The sequence below is a fragment of the Solea senegalensis genome, unplaced genomic scaffold (genome assembly GCF_019176455.1).
Source record: "Solea senegalensis isolate Sse05_10M unplaced genomic scaffold, IFAPA_SoseM_1 scf7180000017644, whole genome shotgun sequence".
NCBI lineage: Eukaryota > Metazoa > Chordata > Actinopteri > Pleuronectiformes > Soleidae > Solea > Solea senegalensis.
The window spans coordinates 173,980-198,553 of NW_025322474.1; the positions used below are offsets into that span (position 1 = coordinate 173,980).

Here is a 24,574-nt window from a genome sequence, read left to right on the forward strand (position 1 = left end):
TCTCAAATTCAATGAACAAAACCTTTTTGAGTCCAATGCCTCAAACATATCATTTAAAACGTATATGGCAGCAGTGGCAGTGCTGTGTTGCTTCCTAAAACCTGACTGAAGGTCACTAAAAATCAGGTTGGCTGAATCAGGAAGACTTTGGAGCAGAGCCATTGGCTGATTTTGCTGTGATCTCAGGCAGCTCTTGCGTCACCTCCACTACAGACTCTAGTTTCTTTGCTCGGTCAGCTTTTGTGGTTTTCCTCATCTCTCCATCATCATAGAAGAGAGAGGGTGGGACGGGAGCCAGTTCGTGAGACATTACATTTTCCAGTGAAATGTCTTTTTGTTTGAAAACGGCCAGGAGTCTCATGAAGAGCACATCTGAATCCATTCAAAGCTTTGTAGATTTACTGGTTGTAATTCATCTTTTCTTTTGTCAAAAACATTGAAATTTCATCGTTGAAGGTTTCTTTTGTCTTTTTTATTTCTGACAAATAACAGTGATCCTCTGAGTGTGGCAGTTGGAACAAACGGGAAAAAAACAAGATCTTTTGATTTTGTTCAAATGAAAAGGTTTTGTGTTAAAAATAATTTACTTGCGCTTTCTGCTTATAGATCACTGTGTGTGTCAATGTAACCCTTTCACCTCCAGAAAGTTCTTTATTGGCTCTGTGGGGAGCATCACTTCTTCAGTTGATTTCACAAATGATGCTATGGAGTAATATTAGCAGATTGACGGGGACACTTAAAGGAATACTTCACCGGTTCGCATTTAGCTTTGTATTACTAGAATAGGGGAAGTATTTTTGAAAAATTGTGCTTCTAACTTCAGTTCCCCCTGAGTCGAGAAATATCATATATATATGTATATATATATGTATATATATATATATATATATATATATATGCATATGCACAATTCTTTTTCTTGTTATGTGCTGACCAGTGACACTCCACTCGGATACAAGGTGTTACAGAGCTGCTGAAACTGCAGATACACCTGATACAAAGTTGATGGACTTAGAAGTCCGCTCCAGAAGAGAGAACGTCAGAATCCACGGAGTTAAAGAGGGAGCGGAGGAGGACTGTCCATCGGTGGTGGGTTATGTTGAGTGTTTGCTGCGGGAGGACGTGAGTCTCCAGGACTCCTTTGAGCTGCGAGTGGCGAGGGCCCTGACAACGAAGCTGCCACCGGGAGCTCCACCAATTGTGGCTAAATTGTCAAGCTACAGGATATAAGAGGAGGTACTAAAGCTGGCCTGGCAAAAGCAGGGATTTCAGCTTCACGGACTATGTGCCTGATGTGATGAAAGTGAAAGGAATATGCCAAAGAGAAATCAGTACTGAAGGAGAAGAAGATCAGATCTCAAACTCCATTCCCGGCCTGGTTAAGAGTGTTCTGTTACAGTGCTGTACGGATCAGGGGAGGAGGTGACCGGGGACATGGTGAAGCGGGGGTTCTGCGGGGTTCCGTTATTAAACACCCGGAATCTCTGCTGGAGCATATTCAGAAGTTCACAAGAGATCGGGGATCCGAGCAGGCAAAGCGAGCAGTTACATGACAAAACTACAGGTCGTCAGACGCCAGGATCCAGCATGACTGTAAAACATCTGTGATTCACAGGTCGTTGAAAATCCCAGAGAAGAAGGGGTGAGTTTTTATTCTGAAGAGGAGAGTCCGGGGGAACCAGCTTTCACTAAGAACAGACTGTGAACAAGTACTGTACATTACAGGAACATGTTACAGCCTATAGTTTTGCTTTCTATGTCAGGGAGCAGCATGGACACTAGAATATGCAAAGAGCTGCAAATGGCTGAGGGCCCTCTCACACCGGCCCAATTATCACCAGGGCTTAATAAGGGTCGAAATGACTATTATCACTATTCAAATTTTTTTTTCATGTTTTATTGTGTTGTTTCTCATTAAGAGGCATGTTTTGCTGCCGTTCTATGCAGCTTTTGGTGTGCTGCCTATGATACATTCAGGTAATGGTCATTATTTGTCTAATCCACTTATTCCAAAAGAGGTGAAGGATAGGTGAGTTTGTGTGTTGCCTTTGGGCTTCCGTACTTCTGTGCTCTGTAGCACGTTGTGTGTGTGTGTGTGTGTGTGTGTGTGCCCAGTCTGCAGTAACAACATCAGTCCTGTGCAACACTGGCCTTGTTATTGTGTCTACAAACTCAAAGTGAGCACATAACATGGTGTCAGAGTCTATCAAGAACTGCACACGTGGCCATGAATACTCAGTTTGAGCACTCCAGGATCGACTGCGATGCCTCCAATCTATTTAAGGAATTCGAGAGGTTCTACTCCCACGTAAGTTTCATCTTTGACGGTCATCTCTCAGCGCTAGAAGCTAAACGGAAAGCCGGCTGGCTCGGAACGTGAATCGGTGAATGTGAGCTTTTCCCACTCACTGGGGTTAGGGAAGGACGAGGAGGCGGCGTTGAGGGAGCAAATATACCGGTTTATTGTCCAATGAAAACAATCAAGCAAACAAAACAAAAGGAGTCAGCTGTGGCTGCGATGTCAGCGCTCTGCTGCGCTGCGCTGCTCTGACTGTTTGTGTCTCTCCGTCTCTGTCTCTGTGTGTCTCCGTGTGGACCCAGCCTACTGCAAGAGACCAGAACCAGGTTACCAACATGCTTATATAGCTGACTAATTACCTGATTCTGTCCAGCTGTCTGATCACCGGCTGAGCCACTCCTTCCTTCCCTCCAGCAGCCGTCGCTCTAACCAAGCCCCACCGCCACAGTGAACAAGGTAGAGAAATCTACAAGACGCTAACATGGGCGGATGGTGAGAAAGAAGATCTGGCAAATGTTTTAGATAAGTTTGCTAACTACATAAGACCAAAAAAGAATAAAAGAACAGCCAGACATCTTTTCAAGCAGAGGAAACAAGGTGCTGAGAGTTTTCACCACTTTCTGAAGGATCTGAGGCTACTACTGATGGACTGTGAGTATGCTGACGACATGTTGACTGATGCTATCATAGCAGGAGTTAAAGAACTCGAGTCCAAGAAAGGCTGTTGGATGAAGGTGAAGATTTGACATTGGCTAAAACCATTGAAATTCCCCAGCAATGTGAAATGTCACAAAAGCAAATGAGAATTGTTAGAGGAGGACTCACACGTGTCAACAGTGGCCACAAGAACAAAGTACACAGCATATGCTAATAAAAAGTCACAAAACAGACAAAGCCCATGCTGAGACAGACAGGAAACACCCACAACATACATGGAACCAAGGACAATGTCCAGCTAAAGGCTCTGTATGCTCATACTGTCACAAACCAAACCACTGGGCAGCAGTCTGCCGCAATCTGGCATGAGTTCAGTGAGTGTGGAGCAGATGACAAGTGGATTGTAGACATTAGTGTCCTGTCCCAGGAAGTGCAGTTTAGAATAGACACAGGTGCCAAGTGTGATACAATGACTCTGGACTGTTATCAGTTATTAAAGCACACAGGTGAACTGAAACACTCCAACAAGACGCTGCGCTCCTATTCAAACCACAAGGTGAAGCCAGTTGCTGCAGTGGACCTCTGGACCTCCCCCTGAAATACAAAAGCTGTGAAGCAAATGCAGAGCTGGAGATCGTGGACATTGTTCAAGAGAATGTGCTCAGCGCCACACACACGCATCAGTTGGACTAAAGGATTTTCCTGAACAGGCACTCTGCCAGGCAAATACAGCATAACGAATGATCCAGATGCAAAGAGTGTTGTCCATACAGTACACTGACAACCAGTAGCACTCAGGGCTAAGATAATTGAGAAACTTCATGAGATGGTCAAGGATGAACACATGATCAAAGTAGACCAACTGACAGAGTAGGTCAGCTCCATGGTCGTTGATCCAAGTAACCTGAACAAGGCCATCAAGAGGGAGTATTACCCTATGTGCACTGTAACGGCGCGGCTGCCCGTTACTGCGGAGTCACTTACGCGCTCTAAGCGGGGAAACGCTGGGGTGGTGAAGGACAGCGGTCACGCTGTGGAGAGTTCGGTGTCCTGGCAACGGGATGCCGCAGCAACACGTATTGGGAGCCGGGCGGTGGGGCGCGGTGTGTCAAAGAGAAGAGTGCAGAGCTGGGGACAACACCTGCGCAGAGGTTAACATCACACGTACTGGTTGATTTTGAATGTTCTCTTTTTTGTGACGGACAAATTTCGTTATTGATTCATCACTTATTGTTTTGGAGTTTTTTTTGTTTCTTTTGTTTTCATTATTTTTTTTATTTTTTTTTCCTCTCCAGACGACCATTTTTTTGTGCTGCTAAACAGAAAATAAATGCAGCCATCTATAGCATCCTTTTTGGTGTCCCTGTCTTTTGACACTCGGCCAACCAGGCAACATGCAACATAGAAGAGGTCACATCCACCATGCCTGGTGCAAAAGTATTCTCAGTCTTGGATGCTAAATCAGGCGTCCTTCAGATAGAGTTAGATCAAGTGTCATCCCTCCTTACAACCTTCAACACACCGTTAGGCAGGTTTAGATGGCTGAGACGGCCGTTCAGTATAAAATGTGCACCTGAGATTTTTCAGCGCATCGTGGACCAAATGCTCGAGGGCATTAGTGGAGCCACAGGTGTGATGGATGACATTCTTATAGCAGCAGTGTGTAGGTCACCTGATTACAGCTGATGGGTTAAAACCAGACCCAGTGAAAACTGAAGCAGTGAGGAACATGTGCAAATCAAGAAGGAGCTGCTCTCCATTGTCCATGCCTGCATTAACTTTCACCATCATATATTTGGTAAACACATCACAATTTAGAATGACCACAAGCCACTTGGGGATATCTACAAAAAGCCGCTGCTGTCTACTCTTATGCGTATCCAGACAGTGCTCCTGGTATGATGACAGAACAGTGAGCTACAGAAGAGGAAAGGACATGCCGCTGCCTGACACCCTTTCCAGAGTACAGTGAGCAGACAGCACACCAGAAGCAGCTGGCCTGGAGTGTTGCTCCATGCTCAACTTTGTATCGGTGAGTGATCAGAAATATGCTGAACTGCAAGAGCGCACACAAGAGGAGTTAAGCCTTCTCCAGCAGACAATCCAGCAAGGCTGGCCAGGCAATAGACGGGAAGTACCTGTTCCTTTTCAACCCTGCCGCGACCAAGCACACCCAGAAACTTTACTGCGATAGCAAGAGAGCAGCCAAACTCCTACAGCCTGGAGATGAAGTCAGAATGGCTCCATATCCTGGAAGCACAAATGACCACTGTGCACCACGATCATACATTGTGGACAGTAGAGGTAAGAAGTTCCGCTGTAACAGCCAACACCTCCGTGCCAGCATGACAGCCGCCAACCAGTCACGCCATGTGATGTGTGATGAGCCTTGGCGTGAGACTCCTGGACCGACCAAGAGCTCCTCCGGAACCACACCCTTCATCACATGAGGTAGCACCAAGCTCCCCACGAACCCAACCAGGTGAACTATATACCACCAGACGGGGCAGAGGTGTGAAACCCTCTGATAGACTGAACTTATAGCTTGATGGACTGACTGTGTATTCGTTCTCAGTTCTGCGCTCGGGGGCAGGTGTGCTAAAGACACCTGAATGAAGTGATGTGCTGGTAACCTCTCCTTCCTAGTTGAATATTTGAGTTCAGTTGTTATTTAGTTGTGTCAAGGAGGCAGAAACATGGACATCACCAGGTCAAATGAATGAATGAATGAATGAATGCTGTAACTATAGACGGTTTGCGTGTTAAATCAGGACTATAACATTTTTACACAGATACTGGCCAAGGGAATAGAATGACTGTGAGCACAAATCATTAGCCTTGACCATCACAAAGCCATGATAACATCAGACGGACTTTACATGTAATCAGCCATATAACAGAACCGGATTCAGAGGCAGTATTAGTAGGACTAGACCAGTAAAGGATTGTGTAAATTGGTCTTTTTTGTTTAGAGTCTTGGATGAGTTTGGGTTTTATTATTCCTTTATCAAGACAATACAAGCTCTTTATGATAACCAGAGGGTCAGACTTACAGTGCCTTGTGAAAGTATCCGGCCCCCTTGAACTTTTCAACCTTTTGCCACAATTGAGGCTTCAAACATAAAGATATAAAATTGAAATTTTTTGTCAAGAATCAACAACAAGTGGGACACAATCGTGAAGTGGAACCAAATTTATTGGATAATTAAACTTTAACAAATAAAAAACTGAAAAGTGGGGCGTACAATATTATTCGGCCCCCTTGCGTTAATACTTTGTAGCGCCACCTTTTGCTGCAATTACAGCTGCAAGTCGCTTGGGATATGTCTCTATCAGTCTATCGAGAGACTGGAATTCTTGCCCATTCTTCCTTGCAAAACAGCTCGAGCTCAGTGAGGTTGGATGGAGAGCGTTTGTGAACAGCAGTCTTCAGCTCTTTCCACAGATTCTCGATTGGATTCAGGTCTGGACTTTGACTGGGCCATTCTAACACCTGGATACGTTTATTTGTGAACCATTCCATTGTAGATTTGGCTTTATGTTTAGGATCATTGTCCTGATGGAAGATAAATCTCCGTCCCAGTCTCAGGTCTTTTGCAGACTCCAACAGGTTTTCTTCCAGAATGGTCCTGTATTGGGCTCCATCCATCTTCCCATCAATTTTAACCATCTTCCCTGTCCCTGCTGAAGAAAAGCAGGCCCAAACCATGATGCTGCCGCCACCATGTTTGACAGTGGGGATGGTGTGTTCAGGGTGATGAGCTGTGTTGCTTTTACGCCAAACATATCGTTTTGCATTGTGGCCAAAAAGTTCAATTTTGGTTTCATCTGACCAGAGCACCTTCTTCCACATGTTTGGTGTGTCTCTCAGGTGGCTTGTGACAAACATTAAACAAGACTTTTTATGGATTTCTTTGAGAAATGGCTTTCTTCTTGCCACTCTTCCATAAAGGCCAGATTTGTGCAGTGTATGACTGATTGTTGTCCTATGGACAGACTCTCCCACCTCAGCTGTAGATCTCTGCAGTTCATCCAGAGTGATCATGGGCCTCTTGGCTGCATCTCTGATCAGTCTTCTCCTTGAAAGTCTTCGAGATGAAAGTTTGGAGGGACGGCCGGGTCTTGGTAGATTTGCAGTGGTCTGATACTCCTTCCATTTCAATATGATTGCTTGCACAGTGCTCCTTGCAATGTTTAAAGCTTGGGAAATCTTTTTGTATCCAAATCCAGCTTTAAACTTCTCCACAACAGTATCTCGGACCTGCCTGGTGTGTTCCTTGGTCTTCATGATGCTCTCTGCGCTTTAAACAGAATCCTGAGACTATCGCAGAGCAGGTGCATTTATACAGAGACCTGATTACACACAGGTGGATTCTATTTATCATCATCAGTCATTTAGGACAACATTGGATCATTCAGAGATCCTCACTGAACTTATGGAGTGAGTTTGCTGCACTGAAAGTAAAGGGGCCGAATAATATTGCACACCCCACTTTTCAGTTTTTTATTTGTTAAAAACGTATAAATTATCCAATGAATTTCGTTCCACTTCACGATTGTGTCCCACTTGTTGTTGATTCTTGACAAAAAATTTCAATTTTATAACTTTATGTTTGAAGCCTCAAATGTGGCAAAAGGTTGAAAAGTTCAAGGGGGCCGGATACTTTCACAAGGCACTGTAAATTTAATTGTGTAATTTCGAACCCCTTTTCACTGGAACACGGAACAAGGCAGGGCTGTCCAATTCATAATCAATGGATTATACAGAATAAGGACATTAAAGGAATAGGAGATTTCCTTGTGTGTGAATGCTTTACTGATACAGTTATCCAGTCCACAACAATCTGTACTACAGTTGTTTTCACTTTTAGATCAATATGGATCTTTTTCTGGATAAAAGTTGAAGACAGTGTGCATTTGATCCTGATTTCATACCTAGCTTTGGATGCAACATTTAAGGCTTGGAAAACTCATGGACTAACAGCATCATGACTTCTTAAGATTCTTACAGGTTCGTCACCATGTTGAGCAGAATAAGGAAAGAGATTAAACAAGAGCAATGGAATAACATTATTAAAAGTATGAGTGATTGGCAGTCCATTTACAAGACCCAACACACATCCACAAGTTCTAAGAGATGGAGGGAGTTTGGTTGGAAAAACTTAACACGTTTATTTATTACACCAGAAATTAAACATAAACAATTGGGTCAACAACAATTCTGTTGGAGACAATGTGGGCAATTGAATGCCAATCACTCTCATATATTCTGGTCCTGTATGAAAATACGAACATTTTGGGACGGGGTTCTGAGGATCGTGGGGGAAATTGTTTGATATAATATTCCTGATGACCCCAGATATATGTACCTGGGACTGATACCAGATGGGTTAACAGCTAAAGATGATGTGTATCTGTTCAAGATCCTATCCCTTGTGGCTAAGAAAGCCATTACAAGAAGTTGGCTGAAAACTGAACCACCTCGACTGAGCCACTGGCTAGATATTGTAGAAGAAATTTGATCAATGGAACAAATGACCTATAGCCTACGGATTAAATCAGAGTTATGTACTGCGAGATGGACAAAATGGTACCTTTATGCAAGATAGTAGTGTCTTCCCCCTGTATTTGTGTTTTGTTCTTGTTTTGTTGAATGAAAAATAAAGAATTTATGGATGCATATGTTTCAGGACAAAAAAACATCTCAACACTCTTTAAGGGTTTAGAACAAATGAAAGGTTTCTGCATTGCATGTAAAACAGAAAAGGGAGAGGGATGGAAATCTAGTTTTAAGCGAAGAATAGTGGGAATATTTATGTGATACGAGGGAACCCTTCAAATTCAACACTATGGAGAGTTTTGTTGGAAAAACCAGCACAAAAAAGACACTGTTCCAATGCATCTGTATGTTGGAGACAGTGTGGACGCCTCGAGGCAAATCCTTTTCACATATTGGTCTTCTTCAATATTGTTCCCTTTCTGGCGGGAAGTCTACAACATTTTGCATATGCGTATTTCGGACAGACATTCCTTTTGAGTTTGTATCATTATATTTAGGAGTTTCACCATCAGAAGACATTAATACTTATTTTCAGTTTTTTTCCATTTCATCTTTTTCCTTTTTAACCCTTTTGCATCTGTGTTTTTTGTCGCTAGTATAGCACATGTGCACCCCAGTATTGGCAAGTATGGGTGTATTACTGTGCAATTCAGCTGGAATGTACAGATGAATGGATGACAATGGTGAATTGATGTGAAAGAACATGTGAAACGTGGAAAAATCTAGACGTATTGGTTTAAATCCTTTGAGGGTGGAAGGAAAAGTGTAGAGTTTGTCTCATTGACCTTCTTCTATCTTGTTTCCCTGCAGATGGGCTTCTTTAAAAGGTCAGATCCATACAGCACGACCATGGAGAAGGCTCAGCTCAAACCCCAGGCGTCATTTGAGGCGTAGGATCCATGACAGAGTTTGCCTCCCTCCCTGAATTGGGATTATTTTCCCATTCCCAAATCCAGAGGGAAACTTAATGAAGAGACAGTTATGGGTGTTGTATCACTGGAATACAAAATATCTGGTGCTGCACTAAATTTACATGCACTGCTCTTTTTTGTGATTTATGAAGCTGTGGATAAAGAAACAAGGACTTCATCCTGAGGAGTTCATCCATGTTACAGGAAAATGAACACACCTCCACTGAAAGCACCAACGCTGCGTCATTTTCTTTCATGGAAGCAATGTTTGCAGTGTTTAATCTCTGGAAATTCCTGCTTTTCAGAAGCTATAAACCACCTATTTATGGCAGCGTGTTTCCCGAGTGATGGTTGAAAGTGTTTCTGTTCTGCCTTGCAGGACAATCTTGGTCAAACTTTAACTTGAAGCATTCTTCTCCCATATTGGGAGGCATTTGTTGTGTGTGTTGTGATGTATGTAAAGTGTTGGCCCAGAATAAAGCCTCATGTTTGTATACTCATCAGAATATCTTGTTCCTGTGAATGAATGCTCTGAAAAAATAATATCAGATTCAAAATCACAATCCAGATTTTCCTCAAATAAATTTGCATTAAAGCAGAAAAAAAAAAAAAATCTCAATTGGGATTAACAAATTTGTATTAAAGGAATATTTATTTTTTATTTTTTAAGCTTGGTTTTATAAGATAATGAAACTCATGGCCTCGCCGCGACTTTGTTTTAAGCGGCTTTCAGCAGTGCTGTCGCTCCTCTGCTAAACAATGAGATTTTAGACATTTACGCTAAATGTTGGAGATTAACGCAAATTTTCAGGATTTTTGAGACAGTTGGACTTGTTCGGTTTCATTCTTGAGTCGGACGTCTGGCTTATGCCTCTTCCAGTGACGGCACGCTGACAGTTGTGTGATTACCAGCTTAAGTTAGGAAAAACAGATTTTATACCTCATAAAATGTGTGCCTGCTTTGACATTTTAAGATTATGTCTGTTGCATTATCTCACAGTTAGACTGTCGCTTTGTAAACTGCTCACCCCCTGCACCAAAGTCCAGGAGAATTTTACATCACAGTACACAAGAATTGTTGTGTATTACTGAATTTGTTTTACTGACACTAATTTGTCAACTCATTTGTAATCAAAGATTAAACTAACCCCTAAACAAAAATACACGAGTACTGCATACATTAGCATACATTTATGTCAGCTGCAAGTGACAAAACATGCAATACCAACAATACATGCTCAATTGAACACACTGTAATTGTGACAATTAACAGCAGAAAACATTATTCACATTTAAGAAGCTGAAAGTGCTTTTATTAAAAAAGACACTGGTAAATAATTGAAATATTTATAGTTAAATTGCCCTATTTAATAATTTAAATAGGGCAATTATTGATGACATGTTTGAAAAACACATGACATACCACCAAATGCAAACACGACAAAATAAAAAAACTAACCCTTATTTAAAAGAATTTTTATTTTCAGTCGTTTACTTGTAATGTATAACTCACATTACACTTTCTGACAGCGTGAAACAGAATAGATACTGTGAAGACATCAGCTTTAAATAGAGGTGAAACATGTTTTCTTAAAGTGTTCAGCTTGAGGCTCCATTAAAGTAGGATTTTTTCTTGTGTTATTGATCATTAATCCTATAATAACTAATAACTAACTACTTCTGCTCCTGATCTGGACTCTGTTTACATCCTCACAGCAACATCAAGAAATGACACAAAGTTGCAAATAATTTGGAGGTGAATCAGGCAAATAAACCAGCAAATTTAACCACTTGTTTGTAAACAGTCCCAGCTGTGTACATTTACTTATTGTGATCATTTGAATAGGGATGAGTTGATCAATATTCAATATCAGTCCAATACAGGTCAATTGGCAATTATTACTGTCCTGAAGTCTATAAAAATAGGATTAAAAAAGCTAATCTGAGCTCATGACACGTATGTAACATTCAGTCATATAACAAAAGACAAAACATACACAACGTGAGTATGTTATATTCAGAGACGATTTGCCTTTACTCGCTCCATTCTTCAGTCTGGTGCTGCGGTGCTATTGAGCAGTTTCATGTACAACCTTCTGCCTCACGAGATACAGTGAGACCCAGCTGAAACACTAACTCTGTAATGCTGCATCTAATGTTTAGTAGAGTTGTGAATCTTTCAGAAGCTTTGCAAGATTAGGAAACTTTCATATTTGGAAAAAGGCAATGTGATGTCCTGTAAACACAAGCAAAAAAAGAACATTTATTAAAGTACATTTTCAAGTTAAGGGTATGACATACCACGGCTCAGTAATAATCAACAACTTGTTTTCTACTATGCTTTAAGGGCACAGGTGTTTTACAATCAAAAAGGTTAGGTCTTTTTTTTTGTTTTAAATCCATCCAGTCATCGTCTAACGCTTCATCCTCCACATGAGGGTCACAGGGCTGCTGGTGCCAATCCCAGCTGTCACAAGGAAAAAGACGGGGTACAGACTCAGGTTAACTCCATATACACATTGTATCACATGTCTGTTTCCTTTGGTAAACAGCTGGAACAGGCATAAGAGCTTACTGGCATTAACTGTCCTCATCGCTTCTGTTTTAATCAGACATGTGACAACTAGTTCTTTGTGTGAGCCAAAATGGGTTGTTAGGTTCAAATACCACATGTGGAATTGCCAAAGTCGTCCCAGAATGGCTGTTTGGCTGCCTTCCTGCCATCCTGTTGGGTTTAAGTTCTAGATCTTATCCTAATGGACCTTTCACATACAAGTGTTGGATACTAAAGTTGCAAAAAGTAGATTAAAATTTACTTTTGTCATTGGGCAGTTTGTGAAATGTCAGTTAAAATACAGGCACTGTTTAAGCTCAGTTTAAGCATTACTGAAATGTTGAAAAGGGTTGACAGTGAAAGAAAGGTCAATCATTACCGTTACGATTTTAGAGATATTACTACTTGTATTCACCTGGTACTTTAATGACACTCTTAGTTGTTTTTTGTACATTTTTAGGCAAACATTTGATTTCTATTTGTCATTCTGATCATTTTGGAAGACAGCAGTTCTCTGTAGAACAGGATAATAATTCAAACAAAATGTTGCAAATCTTTTCAATGGATGGACGGTAACTTGTAATATATTCAGTCTGTTTGTTTTTTAACACTACACATTTTGTTGTGGCCACCCTCTAATTATTGACAATAATCTTGATAAAATTTGTATTTGTCACGTAATTCTGGCAAAAAAACCCTCCAATAATAAAATCCCAGGGGTCACAGAAAACACAATCAGGCTGCATTTCAATGTAAGGAGTAAACAGACAAACTCAGTCGCTGTACGGGGAGACAAGTCCTGGTGTGGATGGAAGGAGAAGGCAGTGAATCAGGTCTCTCTATTCTCCCTGTGACTGCATTTGTTTACAAAAGGCCTCAAACTGCTGCTGCTCCAACTCTGTCATCACCTTGTTCAAAGCATAGATCTATAAAAAACACAATAGTTGGCACATGCTTTAAATAATCCCCCTCACAGATGAAAGCATGCGTGTGTGTCATGTTTAAAAAGAAATAAATGAACCTCAGCTCTCTGTCTCTGCTTGAGCTCTTGCTGTGCAGATTTGTGTTTAGCTCGGTCTCCTCTGGTCGGGGTGGAGTTCAACTTTGGCTTGTCCTTGCGGCAGGCCGGCTCCATGGCGACAGTCCTCACTCAACCTGAGAGGTTGGAGAGAAAACACCAGATATTTCACACTCTCTGAGTCTCTAAACTCGTATTAGTATTATTATAGTAGTAGTATTAGTATACAATATTAGTATTAGGTGTTACACAAATGTAAAAAGTGAAACAAGCACATATGCAAACGTTGTATCGTCATATTTATAAAAAGTCTTGGAAATACTGACATTAACATTCAACAATGAATATGTGCTGCTCAGTTTCACTTTATTCTTACTAAACTCACAAGGCCTCCAATTAAGGAATTAAGGGAAAACATGTTTTATCTTATTTGTGGAAATGCATAAATGGAGACATTTTTTCAGTGTTTTACACATTAAGACCACATGGAACCAGGTCCTAGTCAAAAACCACTACACTTATGGCTTGATCGTCACACAGGTAATTTGGTTTAAAGGATTTAAACAAAAGTTCCACACCATGTATTTGAATAGATTGTTTTTGCCTCTTTGTTATGATTAAATCCAGATTTGATAAGTCCCAGTAAAACGGTTTTCCCCAGAACCTGATCCAATACTTTTTCTAGATGAAACAGTGATTTAGCTCAAATGTCAACGTTCTCACAAATCACTCAAACAACACTGTCGGACAATCGAATTTCCCCCTTAAATGTGTTTATACCCAAATAGTAACTTATGCGTCTCCAACCGTGGTTTTCCTCAGTGAAAGAACACGACACTTGTGATAACGCTAGCGCCCCATTGTCACTAATGGACTGAGAGTCACAGTATGTTTACCAGCAATAATGAAACTAATGATTGAACACGATGTTTAAACTTCAATCTAAACCAGTCAGCTGCAAAACGCCGGTCATTCATCTCTACCTACAGTGAGCTAACCGCGTTACTTTCTCACTGTTAGTAAATGTCGCACTCACCCGGGAAATACAGAAGTTAAATACAATTAGATTCACGTCAACAAATCCACTCTGTTAGCTGTAGCTACAACGGGCTGTCGCCACTGTGTCACAGGAAAACAAATCCGGGTTTGAAAGTGGAGTGCAGTGTTCCGTTTCCGGTTTTATTTTTTTCCGCCCTAACATTTATCACCAGTGGCTAGTACAGCTAGTACTACAATACTACTGCTAGTACAGCTAGTACAGCCAGTACAGCTAGTAGTACAGCTGTAGCCTCATACTTGCATACTTGCCTGACGGTCGTGGCACACCGGAAGTCATGACCGAAGTGGCGTTAATAAGGCTATTATGTCACAGAAACATGAAGTGCAGCGTCCCTTATGTGAAGGAAGACTATTTTCCTTTCAAGTGCGTCTTTGGTAAGTTACTTAACACACAACTGGTTAAGTCGTCACCATGGATGTATTATATTAAAAGAACTGGATAGAGCTCCGCCCCTTTGGCTCCGTTCATTCCTATGGAGTTGCTCACTACTGGTGTAGCTGCAACTGTTCTGGTATGTCCTTACACCACCACTTTTTGGAAAGAGAAATTACTGATAAACTTGTGTCTAAATTTTCGTTGTTGTCGAAAGATGAACTGTTTGGTTTCCACGACAACAAAAATAAAAATAAAAGAATTATACGTAATTAATTTGTTGACCATTCTAGAGAAATAGCATATACACAAACACATTTAGTAACTCTGAACCTTCTTTTATTGCTATTGGTAAGGAAACTGAACAGTACACAGTACAAAAAGAAGAAAGCTGCTAAAACTATTCACTTATGCTCTATTTTTAATGTATATATTAGAATCTCCCCCTGGCTCTGGTCTTAACTAATGTGTCTGAATGTATTAATGACTCTGTTTGCATGTTGTTATTGTTTTGTATTATAAAGGTTCAATAAAGATATAAATTCTAGAAAAAAAAAAAAAACTATTTGGGCATCATGCTAAAAAAGTTTCTGACTTCTTGGTTTATTTCCATAGAGCATGTTACTCCCATAATGCCTTTCATCTCTGTGAACGAGCCGTCCATGTGCTCGACTTGCTCGGCCTGTCCATAAACAGTGAAAGGCATGATGGGAGTACGCTACAGACGTGCGCAAGCATACCGATGTCCCGTTAGCGTTGCTCTTTAAACCATGGATTTGTAAATGAAAACCAACGATAGTGAATACAATAAAGTGAAAAGTATAATGACGTCATTACAGTTAAAATGATCAATTTAATGGTTCATTTTATTGACTGTTATTAGTTTATATGTGTTGTTACAAGAATGATGTTGTTTCTTCCATTTACTGATATACTGTATGATAATCACAGTCACATGACTCAGGGATTATATATGTTATTGTCCAAGAAAATAATAATAATAACAGTAACAAGTACTTTTATGATGATAAAAAAAACAATTCCATTGAATATGATTTTTGGTCTCTTTGCTATGCTTTGTATTTTGGTTTAAATTTCAAAGTTCAAATTTCTAACTGTTTTTGTAGGTGGTTTACAGATAAAGCTTATTGTTATAATTACAATTTATGGTAAATATAATAATCATAAAATATTAAAATAAAGTCAGGCCAGAAAACCTGCAGACTCATGATCATATTATGAGGAACAACAACGTGTTAAACATAGTTTGATTAAAGTATTTCTAGTTTTTCTTTCAATTTCTTTCAAGTGTTTTTATTTTTGTTTTTTGAGCTTACTTGAAATACTAATAACTTTCCCCCTTACGGCCGTTTTTAATGCATCCCATACTATCATTGGATTAGTTTCCTGATTATCGTTATCTCGCAAATAGTTTTGACTTACTAGTTTTATTTGTTCCACCAATGATTTGTTGTTAAGCAATCCTTTGTTCATTCTCCGTAAGGTTTCTTGATTTTGAAATAAACTGCTCTGTGGTCCGACACATCTCTTTGGTAAGGATGAAGATATCAAACAGCTCACTTTGATCCCAAGTATTTTGAATGAACTTTGCAGTTGGATGTTTGCTCCTTTTCCTGCTGTTTGTATCAAGGTCTATGTTCATGATCACATTCAGATATATATCCCCTCACATTCTTGAGAAATGAGGTCAAATAAGGATTTAAAAAGGTTTTTATTACTCTCAGGTGGAGCATAAATGTTTACCAAAGTAATATTCCACTGGTCAATTCTACCTTCTTGATCTATTATTTCTTTATGGTATTCAAATGTGATCGTGTTCGATATTAAAATAGCAACTCCTCTTTTCCTTGAGTTGGAGTGGGAGCTGTAGAATTCATTTTTAAACCCAAATCATTGAAGTTGTTCCTGTCCTGTCTGTGAGAGGTGGGTCTCTTTCAAGAAATTGATTTGTGTTTTTCCTTTTTTACTTTATTCATAATTTTTCATCTTTTGACTGCATTTCCCAATCCGTTCACATTTAATGACATGAGCTTTATGATTCTTGTACTCTGCATTTTTAAACTGGTTTATTATTACAATAGCTCCCCCTCTGGCCACAAAAAAGAAAACAGAATAATAACAAACTCAAGGACAAAAACGAGCTCCAAAAAGAGATGTCAACCACTCTTAACTTATGTTGACATGCTTCACACTTTATGGGGGTAGTCCCTTATACTAGGCACTCGGTGATAAGTAACTGTCCCTTTAGTATTATTAAACCCTGTTTAGCAAAACACACTTGAACATATCTTATTAAATTAAATTAAATTAAATTAAATTAAATTAAATCAAATCAAATCAAATTAAATTAAATTAAATTAAATTAAACTAAACTAAACTAAACTAGACTTTTTATTGCAAACTTGACTGAACCTTTGCCATTTACTGCTCGTCATGTACTTAAAGGAATACTCCACCCATTTGCATGTGGCTTTGTATTCTAGAATAGCAGTCGTATTTTCTTTACAAATTTGCCTCCCTCCCACAGTTTTCTACTGTGTTGTAAAAAATCTGTTTTTCCCTTTCCAATTTTGCCCTCCGTCGTTCAAGGTTTGAAAACTACAACACCAGTTCCGCACTTTTTAGACTCACCCATAGAATGTAAACACGGTGTCCGCCATCTTTGCTAGCAGTTACGCTAACCGGCTCTTGCTGTGTAGAGTAACGACAATGACCGAATGTAGTTTTCAAACTGATATGGCTGCAAGGGAAAATACCTACATTTCTTTAAAAACAAGAAGCCGGCTGATGGCGGGTGCCGGTGCCCCCGCCACCCGCGACCAGGGGCCGGTGCTCACTGTGCTCATCGCCAACGGCCGCGGGTGGCGGTGCCCCCACCACCATATTCTTCATATATATATATATATATATATCTTACATTATCTAATGCTTTCTGGCCCATTCCTTCATATTGAACCTCATCAGGTTCACAACAACATTTATACGACTATTACGATTTAATTTTTTCTCCTTCAATTTTATTGTATTTTTATTTTAACGTTTTTTTTCATTTCATTTATTTTACCGGTCTTTCCATTTCTTTTTCTTATGAGTCCCTGACTCTTTCCTCTGAGTCCCTGACCCTGACGTCTTTTTGTTTTCTCAGCCCTGAGGGATTAGTTTAAACCTTGTCCTTCCAAAGATAGTTTACTTTTACGTCCCTGTCCTAAATCTGAGAGAGTCCTGCTCTCCCAAGTCCAAATGGTTGTTTCTTACCCTTTTGATGATTTGAGTCCCTGACTCCGTCTCCCCTCCATGGTTAGCCCCGTCACTGTCCCGCTCTTCAGTGGATCTGGCCTCCCTGACCAAACAAAGCTTTAAGAGCCCTGTGGTGGAGGTCTTTTTAAGAGGATTTTTTTCCCTCCGCCTTGCAAGGTCTTCAGGTCCGCCGATGTGAAGAGAGAGACATATATTGGGCCCCACGTTGGGCACCAATCGTTTTGTTAAAATAATTCTGCAATCATTTAGAACTGGAGGAAGGAGATGGGAGTCAGCTCAAAATCCAAACAAGGGTTTAATCTTGTACAAGAGGAGCATTCACAAAGCAACACACAGGCCTGTTACAAAGTGAAGACTCACTGTCTTGGAAGAAACACATGGTATTTATCTGTCTCTGATGGTATGTTATCACCCTGCCATTCTGTACTTAAAGGAATCACTCACATTGTAGCAAGTGATAACATTGAGTATTACATGTGTCCTAAAACAGTACAAAGGGTTACAGGTCACAAGTCACATCAAACAGTTCCATTGAACATTTCTCTTCATGAAGTACATGAAGTACATCATTTCCATCACACTATGTCCAGATCCAGACTTGATTACTAGGAAATAACTTCCTTTGACACTAAATTACACTCTGCTTCAGATTCAGACTCCTTTTTTTCAACATATCAAAGATCTTATCCACTCTACAGATGAGGAGTTTGCAAAGTTCTGTGAAGCTGATATTAATATGTTTGAGCTTGTCTTTAAATAAAAATTTGTCCTGGCTGTGATGGCCTTACACCTCATTTTTTGGGACTTACTCAAAAACTTCAACATTTTGGATAATCTTAGACCCATCACGTTATTAAACACTGATTATAAGATTGTAACGCTTGTGCCTCCCAATCTGGATTTATGAAAGATGGATCCATTCACAACAACATCCGTTTGGTGATCCATCTCCTAGATTATAATTAAAAATAGAGGACGACGGCTTCATTTTTTTTCTTGACTTTTTTAAAGCTTTTTATATTCAATTGAGCATCACTTTATCTTTCAGTGCTTCAAACTTTTAGGCTTTGGGAATAAATTTCGAGCCACTACTGAGTCTCTTTATGATAATGCAAACAGCTCTATTTGGTTACCAGGAGGTACGTCACCGAGATCTGCTATCAAACGTGGGGTCAAACAAAGCTGCCCTGTCTCTCCGCTTCTCTTTATCATTGCCACAGAAATGCTCTCTATTTTCATTAAAAATTCAGACATTGCTCCTTTAAATGTTATTGGGATACCTGTTGTTGTTAGCCAGCGTGCAGACGATACGACTGTCTCTGTGAAACTGAGGTCCCCAAGATAACGCCTCAAGGCTGAAACTTGATTTGAACAATTTCATCAGAAGCAGTGATTTAACAGAAGCAGAAACAGAAAACATTCCTATCAAATCAGCTGTTAAATACTTAGGGATACATGTATCTATGTGTGGAGTGTAATAACTCAATCAGTCACGATCCCACTCTCCCCCACCACTATTATCCTTATTGTTTGTTATCTTCCTCCGTGCTGCTCTCTCTCCCCTCTCTGCAGGAGGCGTGGCTGACCTACTTCCACTGATGACGCTGGTGATCAGCAACACCTGCGGCAGCTCATCCTCACCTGCTCCAGATGAGCAATCAGGAGCCTTCTTAAGCCTTTGCCATCTCAGTCACCAGCGTCAGATTGTTTTGCTCTTCTAGTGGTAAAGTCCATGACTTCTGCTGTAACTTTTGAAACTCTGACTCCTGGAATACTCACAACCGCTGTTGTTCTGCTTCAGGTCGCCACGTCTCCTGCCTCCCCGAGAACTCCGGGTTCACCACGAAACATCTCGGCCGTGGGAACTTCACCTGTCTCGATCCTCCCTCGTGAGTCTGCTCCTGCCAGTATCCCCCCACTCACTGTCTCTCACCCTGGGCTCTCGCCATTTCCCGGCACAGCTGCATCGGCAATAAAAACCCTGTTAAAACCGTAATCTGTCTCCTCTGCATTTTCGGGTCCTCTACATAGTCAAACCGCTCTCATTCGAGAGCGTAACATTATTAAGAGAATACACAGATTTTATCAATGGAACACTGAACATGAACGGGTTCAAATCCTTCACAATAAGAGCTTCTGGTATCATATGGAGGCAGTTTTTATTAAAATGTGATTTCAATATTCAGAAACGTCCTGTTAAATTATCTCTGTTTCACCAGCAAGTCCTTTTTATATTGGAAACTTTTGTACAATCATAATTCCACCCCTTGTAACAAATAGATACATTACAATTAAAAACAAGTCGCTGTATAACAAGAACTGCATGGATAAAGGTATTTGGTCTTTAATTCATTTAGTGTGTGATGACACATGAACATTTTTGCCTTGAATATGATCTAGTTGTTAATCGTAATTCCTTTGCATCCATAATGAAAGCCATCCCTAATCCTGCTTTGAATTTAATTCAAGGGATTATTTCAAACTCGACTCACATCACTCCTAATGTTCCACATCTCCTAGTTGGAAGCTGTAACTTTGAGAGCATTAAAATTCCTAATAAAACGTCACACACCCTTTATTGACTTTTCAAATGTGCATCAAACAAAAATTCTCCAAAGATATTATATTGGAGGACGTCACTACCACCAGGACAGTGACAACGTACTCAAACCAGAAACCTTGGCTCAACAAAGAGGTCCGGTCTCTGCTCAAGGTTAGGGATGCAGCTTTCAGGTCAGGAGATGCACTGGCTCTCAGGGCAGCCAGGAGGGAGCTGATTGCAGGGGTCAAAAGGGCAAAATCCACCTATGCCCAGAAGGTCCAGGATCACTTCTCCTCCAATGACCCACAGAGCATGTGGAGGTGCATAAAATGCATCACGGACTACAACACTAGAGATGCACAGTGCCCCAGGGACCCCTCTCTGCCCGATGCTCTGAACAGCTTCTACGCTCGCTTTGAGAATCCCAGAAGCTCTACCAGCACCAGACTCACCCCAACACCAGGTGATGCGCCCCTCAGTGTGACCACGGCAGAGGTGAGGAATATCCTCAGGAGGATCAACCCCCGCAAAGCCGCTGGTCCCGATAACATCCCTGGGCGGGCACTGAAAGGCTGTGCTGACCAGCTGTCGGAGGTGTTCACAGACATCTTCAACACCTCCCTCAGGCAGTCAGTTGTTCCCACCTGTCTGAAGACTGCCACCATCATCCCCATCCCCAAAAGCTCCACAGTGACAGGCTTGAATGACTATCGGCCAGTAGCTCTCACCCCGATAGTCATGAAGTGCTTCAAGAAACTGGTCAGAATGCACATCAAGGACAGCATCGACATCACTGTGGACCCCCACCAATATGCATACAGGAAAAACAGATCTACAGAGGACGCCATCTCTTCTGTGGTCCACACAGCCCTCACTCACCTGGAGAGCAAAGACTCCTATGTCCGCCTGCTCTTCCTCTTCCGCTGTCATATGGGGTTCCACAGGGTTAAATTTTAGTGCCCCTGCTCTTCTCTCTGTATCTGCTTCCCTTGGGTTCCATCCTGAGAAAACACGGCATTTCCTTTCATTTTTACGCTGACGACAGTCAGATCTATGTGCCACTGAAAAAGACAAATGCCTGTCTTAAGTCACTTCTGCTATGTCTTGAAGACATTAAAGACTGGATGTCTCTGAACTTTTTAAAATTCAATGAAAAGAAGACAGAAGTGATGGTGTTTGGTCCGATCGGCTCTAGTAACCCCCCGCTGACTTCAGCCCTTTGGCACAATATATGAAGCCAGTAGTCTCAAACTTGGGTTTTAAGATAGACAGGGATTTTAAATTGGACCAGCAAATTGGTGCAACAGTGAAGTCCAGCTTCTTTCACCTGAGGCAGCTGGCAAAGGTGAAACCTTTTCTTGCACATAAGCCCTTTGAAGCAGTAATCCACGCCTTCATTACATCTCGGCTGGATTACTGTAATGCACTCTACCTTGGAGTCAGCCAGTCCTCCCTCATGCGTCTCCAGTTGGTCCAGAATGCTGCTGCTCGCCTCTTAACTGGAGCACGTAAGAGTCAGCACATCAGTCCTATTCTGGCCTCCCTCCACTGGCTGCCTGTGCATTTTAGAGTCCATTTTAAGATTATTTTATTTGATCTTTAAATGGTCTCGCTCCACTTTACCTCTCTGAGCTTCTCCATTCCTACACTCCTGCTCGGTGTCTCAGGTCAGCTAACCAGCTGCTCCTGGAGGTACCGAGGTCTAAGCAGAAGCTCAGAGGTGAAAGAGCCTTTTCAATTGCCAGCCCTAAACTTTGGAATGTCCTCCCGCTCCACATTAGACAAGCCCCCTCACTGTCCATCTTTAAAACTCATTTAAAACCCATTTTTATTCCTTGGCTGTCAACTCAGCATGAGACTCTGCTCTTTTTTTTAGTGTTTTATTGTTTTTATTCTCTTAATATCTTTATTGTTTTATTGTTTTTATTGTTTTAACATTTTGTTGTTTTATTGTTTTTATTGTTTTAGTATTTCTATTGTTTTACTTTTTGTTTTATTTCTTTTCATGTACAGCTACGGCTGCTTAAAGCGCTTTATAAATAAAGTTGAGTTGAGATGATTTATGGCCTTGTTATGGTCAATAATGGTAAACAATATATTAATACTTTTTACATACACACATGGAAATATGTGAATGTGAAACTTAGATTTATTGTTTCATAACCAGTTTCTTTAACGTGATGAAAGGTAAAAATGCAATGAAACTTTTCACTTTATTTGAAAAATATGATCTAAAAACAAAGCCTTAGCTAACTTTTTCTTTTGTTTTTTATCTTGTTTGATTTGTCTGTATTTTATCATGCAAATGTTTCTCTTCTGCGTTCTTCCTGTGCACCTGCTCCTTTGAAAGGTTTAAAAAAAGATGTGAGCTTTGTTGTTTCTACATTATTTTGTTAAATAAATCATTAAAAAAACAATATAAAAGAACTCCATAGGAATGAACGGAGGCAAAGGGGCGGAGCTCTATCCAGTTCTTATAATACATCCATGGTATCAACATGTTTGCCTTTTGTTTTGTCGTATTACTTGCACTTCACATGTCTGCCGCACGGTGGCGGTGGTGCGCGGGTTTTCTGCTGTTTTGACCCACTGAGCCAACTGAATCAAAATAGGACACAGAGTTGATTCAAATGTAACGTTTCTGAAGCATCTTTGCTCACTTATTTCAAACCAACGATGTTCAAACACCAATAATTGCACTTTTCTTCTCACCTATAGTTGCTACCAATGATTACAAGTGTTCTAAACACCTTTTGTTCATTGAAGCCTTTAATCCCAGTTAAATTGAAGGGATTTATTGATTGAATTTTCCTCCTCTTCATTATGTTGGATGTTTTTTGTCTGATACTATTTTACACCTTAGAGTAGTATGTGTTCAATTCACTGTTATCATTATATTGTAACACTCTCAAGTGACGAGGAGATGTGTTCTCTCATTCGCCGTTCCCGGCTAGATTTATTCATAACTCCTTTTTGCAGCCACAGCACATGTCTCTCACACACCGCTCTTCACTTCCGGCTCAACCAACGTAAAAACACTGGATGGGGGCGTGCTCTTAAACGTAGCTACGCTACAATATTAAAATCATTCTTACATTGAAATGATATTCATATATCGATCAGAAGATATTCAAATCATTCAGGCCAGAAAACCCGCAGATTTATGATCATACTGTTAGGAACAATAAGTGTAAATAATAAATTCAAGTCCACAAAAAATAGATGTAGAACTCTCACGCTGCCTCTTTATTTCCTGCTCGACTCATTTCCTGTAAGTGCAGAGTGACGAGCAGAGAAAGTGAAAGTAACTATTCTGTAACTTTGCTTCAGTCGCTATTTGAACTGCGCAGCACGAGGACAGACTGGTGAGTGTTGACGTGATTATGATGATAATATATGATGATTTAGTGCGTGTGAGTGAAGTACCTTAAAATGGTACTTGAATAAAAGTCTTAAAGTTTGACATTTCCTGTACTTGAGTATCAAAAATCATTTCTGATATAAAATGTAGTAAAAGTTGCTAGAAATAAAAAAAAGTCAAGTACAAATACGTGGAATGTGTACTTAAGTACAGTCATGAAGTATATGTACTGCTTAATCCTGACAGATTATAATGGAAACTTCCATAACTCCAGTCCGTCGTCTGTTGTTTTTCCTAAATGTGGTTTAAAAAAAGATTTGAGCCTTGTTGTTTCTACATTATTTTGTTAAATAAATCATTAAAAAACAATAAAAAAGAACTCCATAGGAATGAACAGAGGCAAAGGGGCGGAGCTCTATCCAGTTCTTATAATATATCCATGGTATCAACATGTTTGCCTTTGTTTTGTCATATTACTTGCACTTCACATGTCTGCCACACAGTGGCGGTGGTGCGCGGGTTTTCTGCTGTTTTGACCCACTGAGCCAACTGAATCAAAATAGGACGCAGAGTTGATTCAAATGTAACGTTTCTGAAGCATCTTTGCTCACTTATTTCAAAAAGTCAAGTACAAATACGTGGAATGTGTACTTAAGTACAGTCATGAAGTACATGTACTGCTTAATCCTGACAGGTTTATAATGGCAACTTCCATAACTCTAGTCAGTCGTCTTTTGTTTTTCCTAAATGTGGGTTCGAGCTCGAGGGCTCGCGAGTCACTGTGCGCCCAAGTCACCGCGCGAGTCCTCTAGCTCATCTCCCGTTCATTCACCGCTTGCGGTACTAGTTATTTTCAGTCGTAGTTATTTTCAGCTCAGACTATTTTCAGCGTCCCTGTGGTATGTCAGAGGGCTCTTCCTGTTTAAAATGGCCGACTTCCTGTTGGGTGAAAGGAGTGTCC

At 40.5% G+C, this 24,574-nt stretch overlaps 2 protein-coding genes and 1 long non-coding RNA gene across 4 annotated transcripts in view; 2 read left to right on the top strand and 1 right to left on the bottom strand.

Moving 5' to 3' along the window:
* The window catches only part of LOC122764749 (integrin alpha-5-like), a 71,758-nt gene extending 61,825 nt beyond the window's left edge, over positions 1-9,933 (top strand). The window contains exon 30 of the mRNA XM_044018673.1: positions 9,327-9,933. Within this exon, the coding sequence (XP_043874608.1) occupies positions 9,327-9,410 (84 nt within the window). The 3' untranslated portion in view covers positions 9,411-9,933. The remainder of the gene's footprint in view (positions 1-9,326) is intronic.
* Positions 9,934-10,888: 955 nt separating this feature from the next.
* On the bottom strand, positions 10,889-14,139 carry LOC122764750 (small vasohibin binding protein). Its single transcript, XM_044018674.1, has 3 exons — positions 14,036-14,139; positions 13,003-13,136; positions 10,889-12,907 (listed from the first exon to the last, which is right to left on the bottom strand). The coding sequence occupies exons 2-3, from the start codon at positions 13,114-13,116 to the stop codon at positions 12,821-12,823; spliced, it is 201 nt and encodes a 66-aa protein (XP_043874609.1). The 5' UTR covers positions 13,117-13,136; positions 14,036-14,139; the 3' UTR covers positions 10,889-12,820.
* A 42-nt stretch (positions 14,140-14,181) lies between these two features.
* Positions 14,182-19,706, top strand: LOC122764751. 2 transcript variants are annotated; one of them, XR_006359875.1, is made up of 3 exons: positions 14,182-14,433; positions 19,283-19,433; positions 19,512-19,706. It is a non-coding gene; the product is annotated as an uncharacterized LOC122764751 (long non-coding RNA). The 2 variants fall into 2 exon arrangements; XR_006359874.1 differs by lacking the exon at positions 14,182-14,433 and having other exon boundaries at positions 17,500-19,433.
* Positions 19,707-24,574: the final 4,868 nt, after the last annotated feature.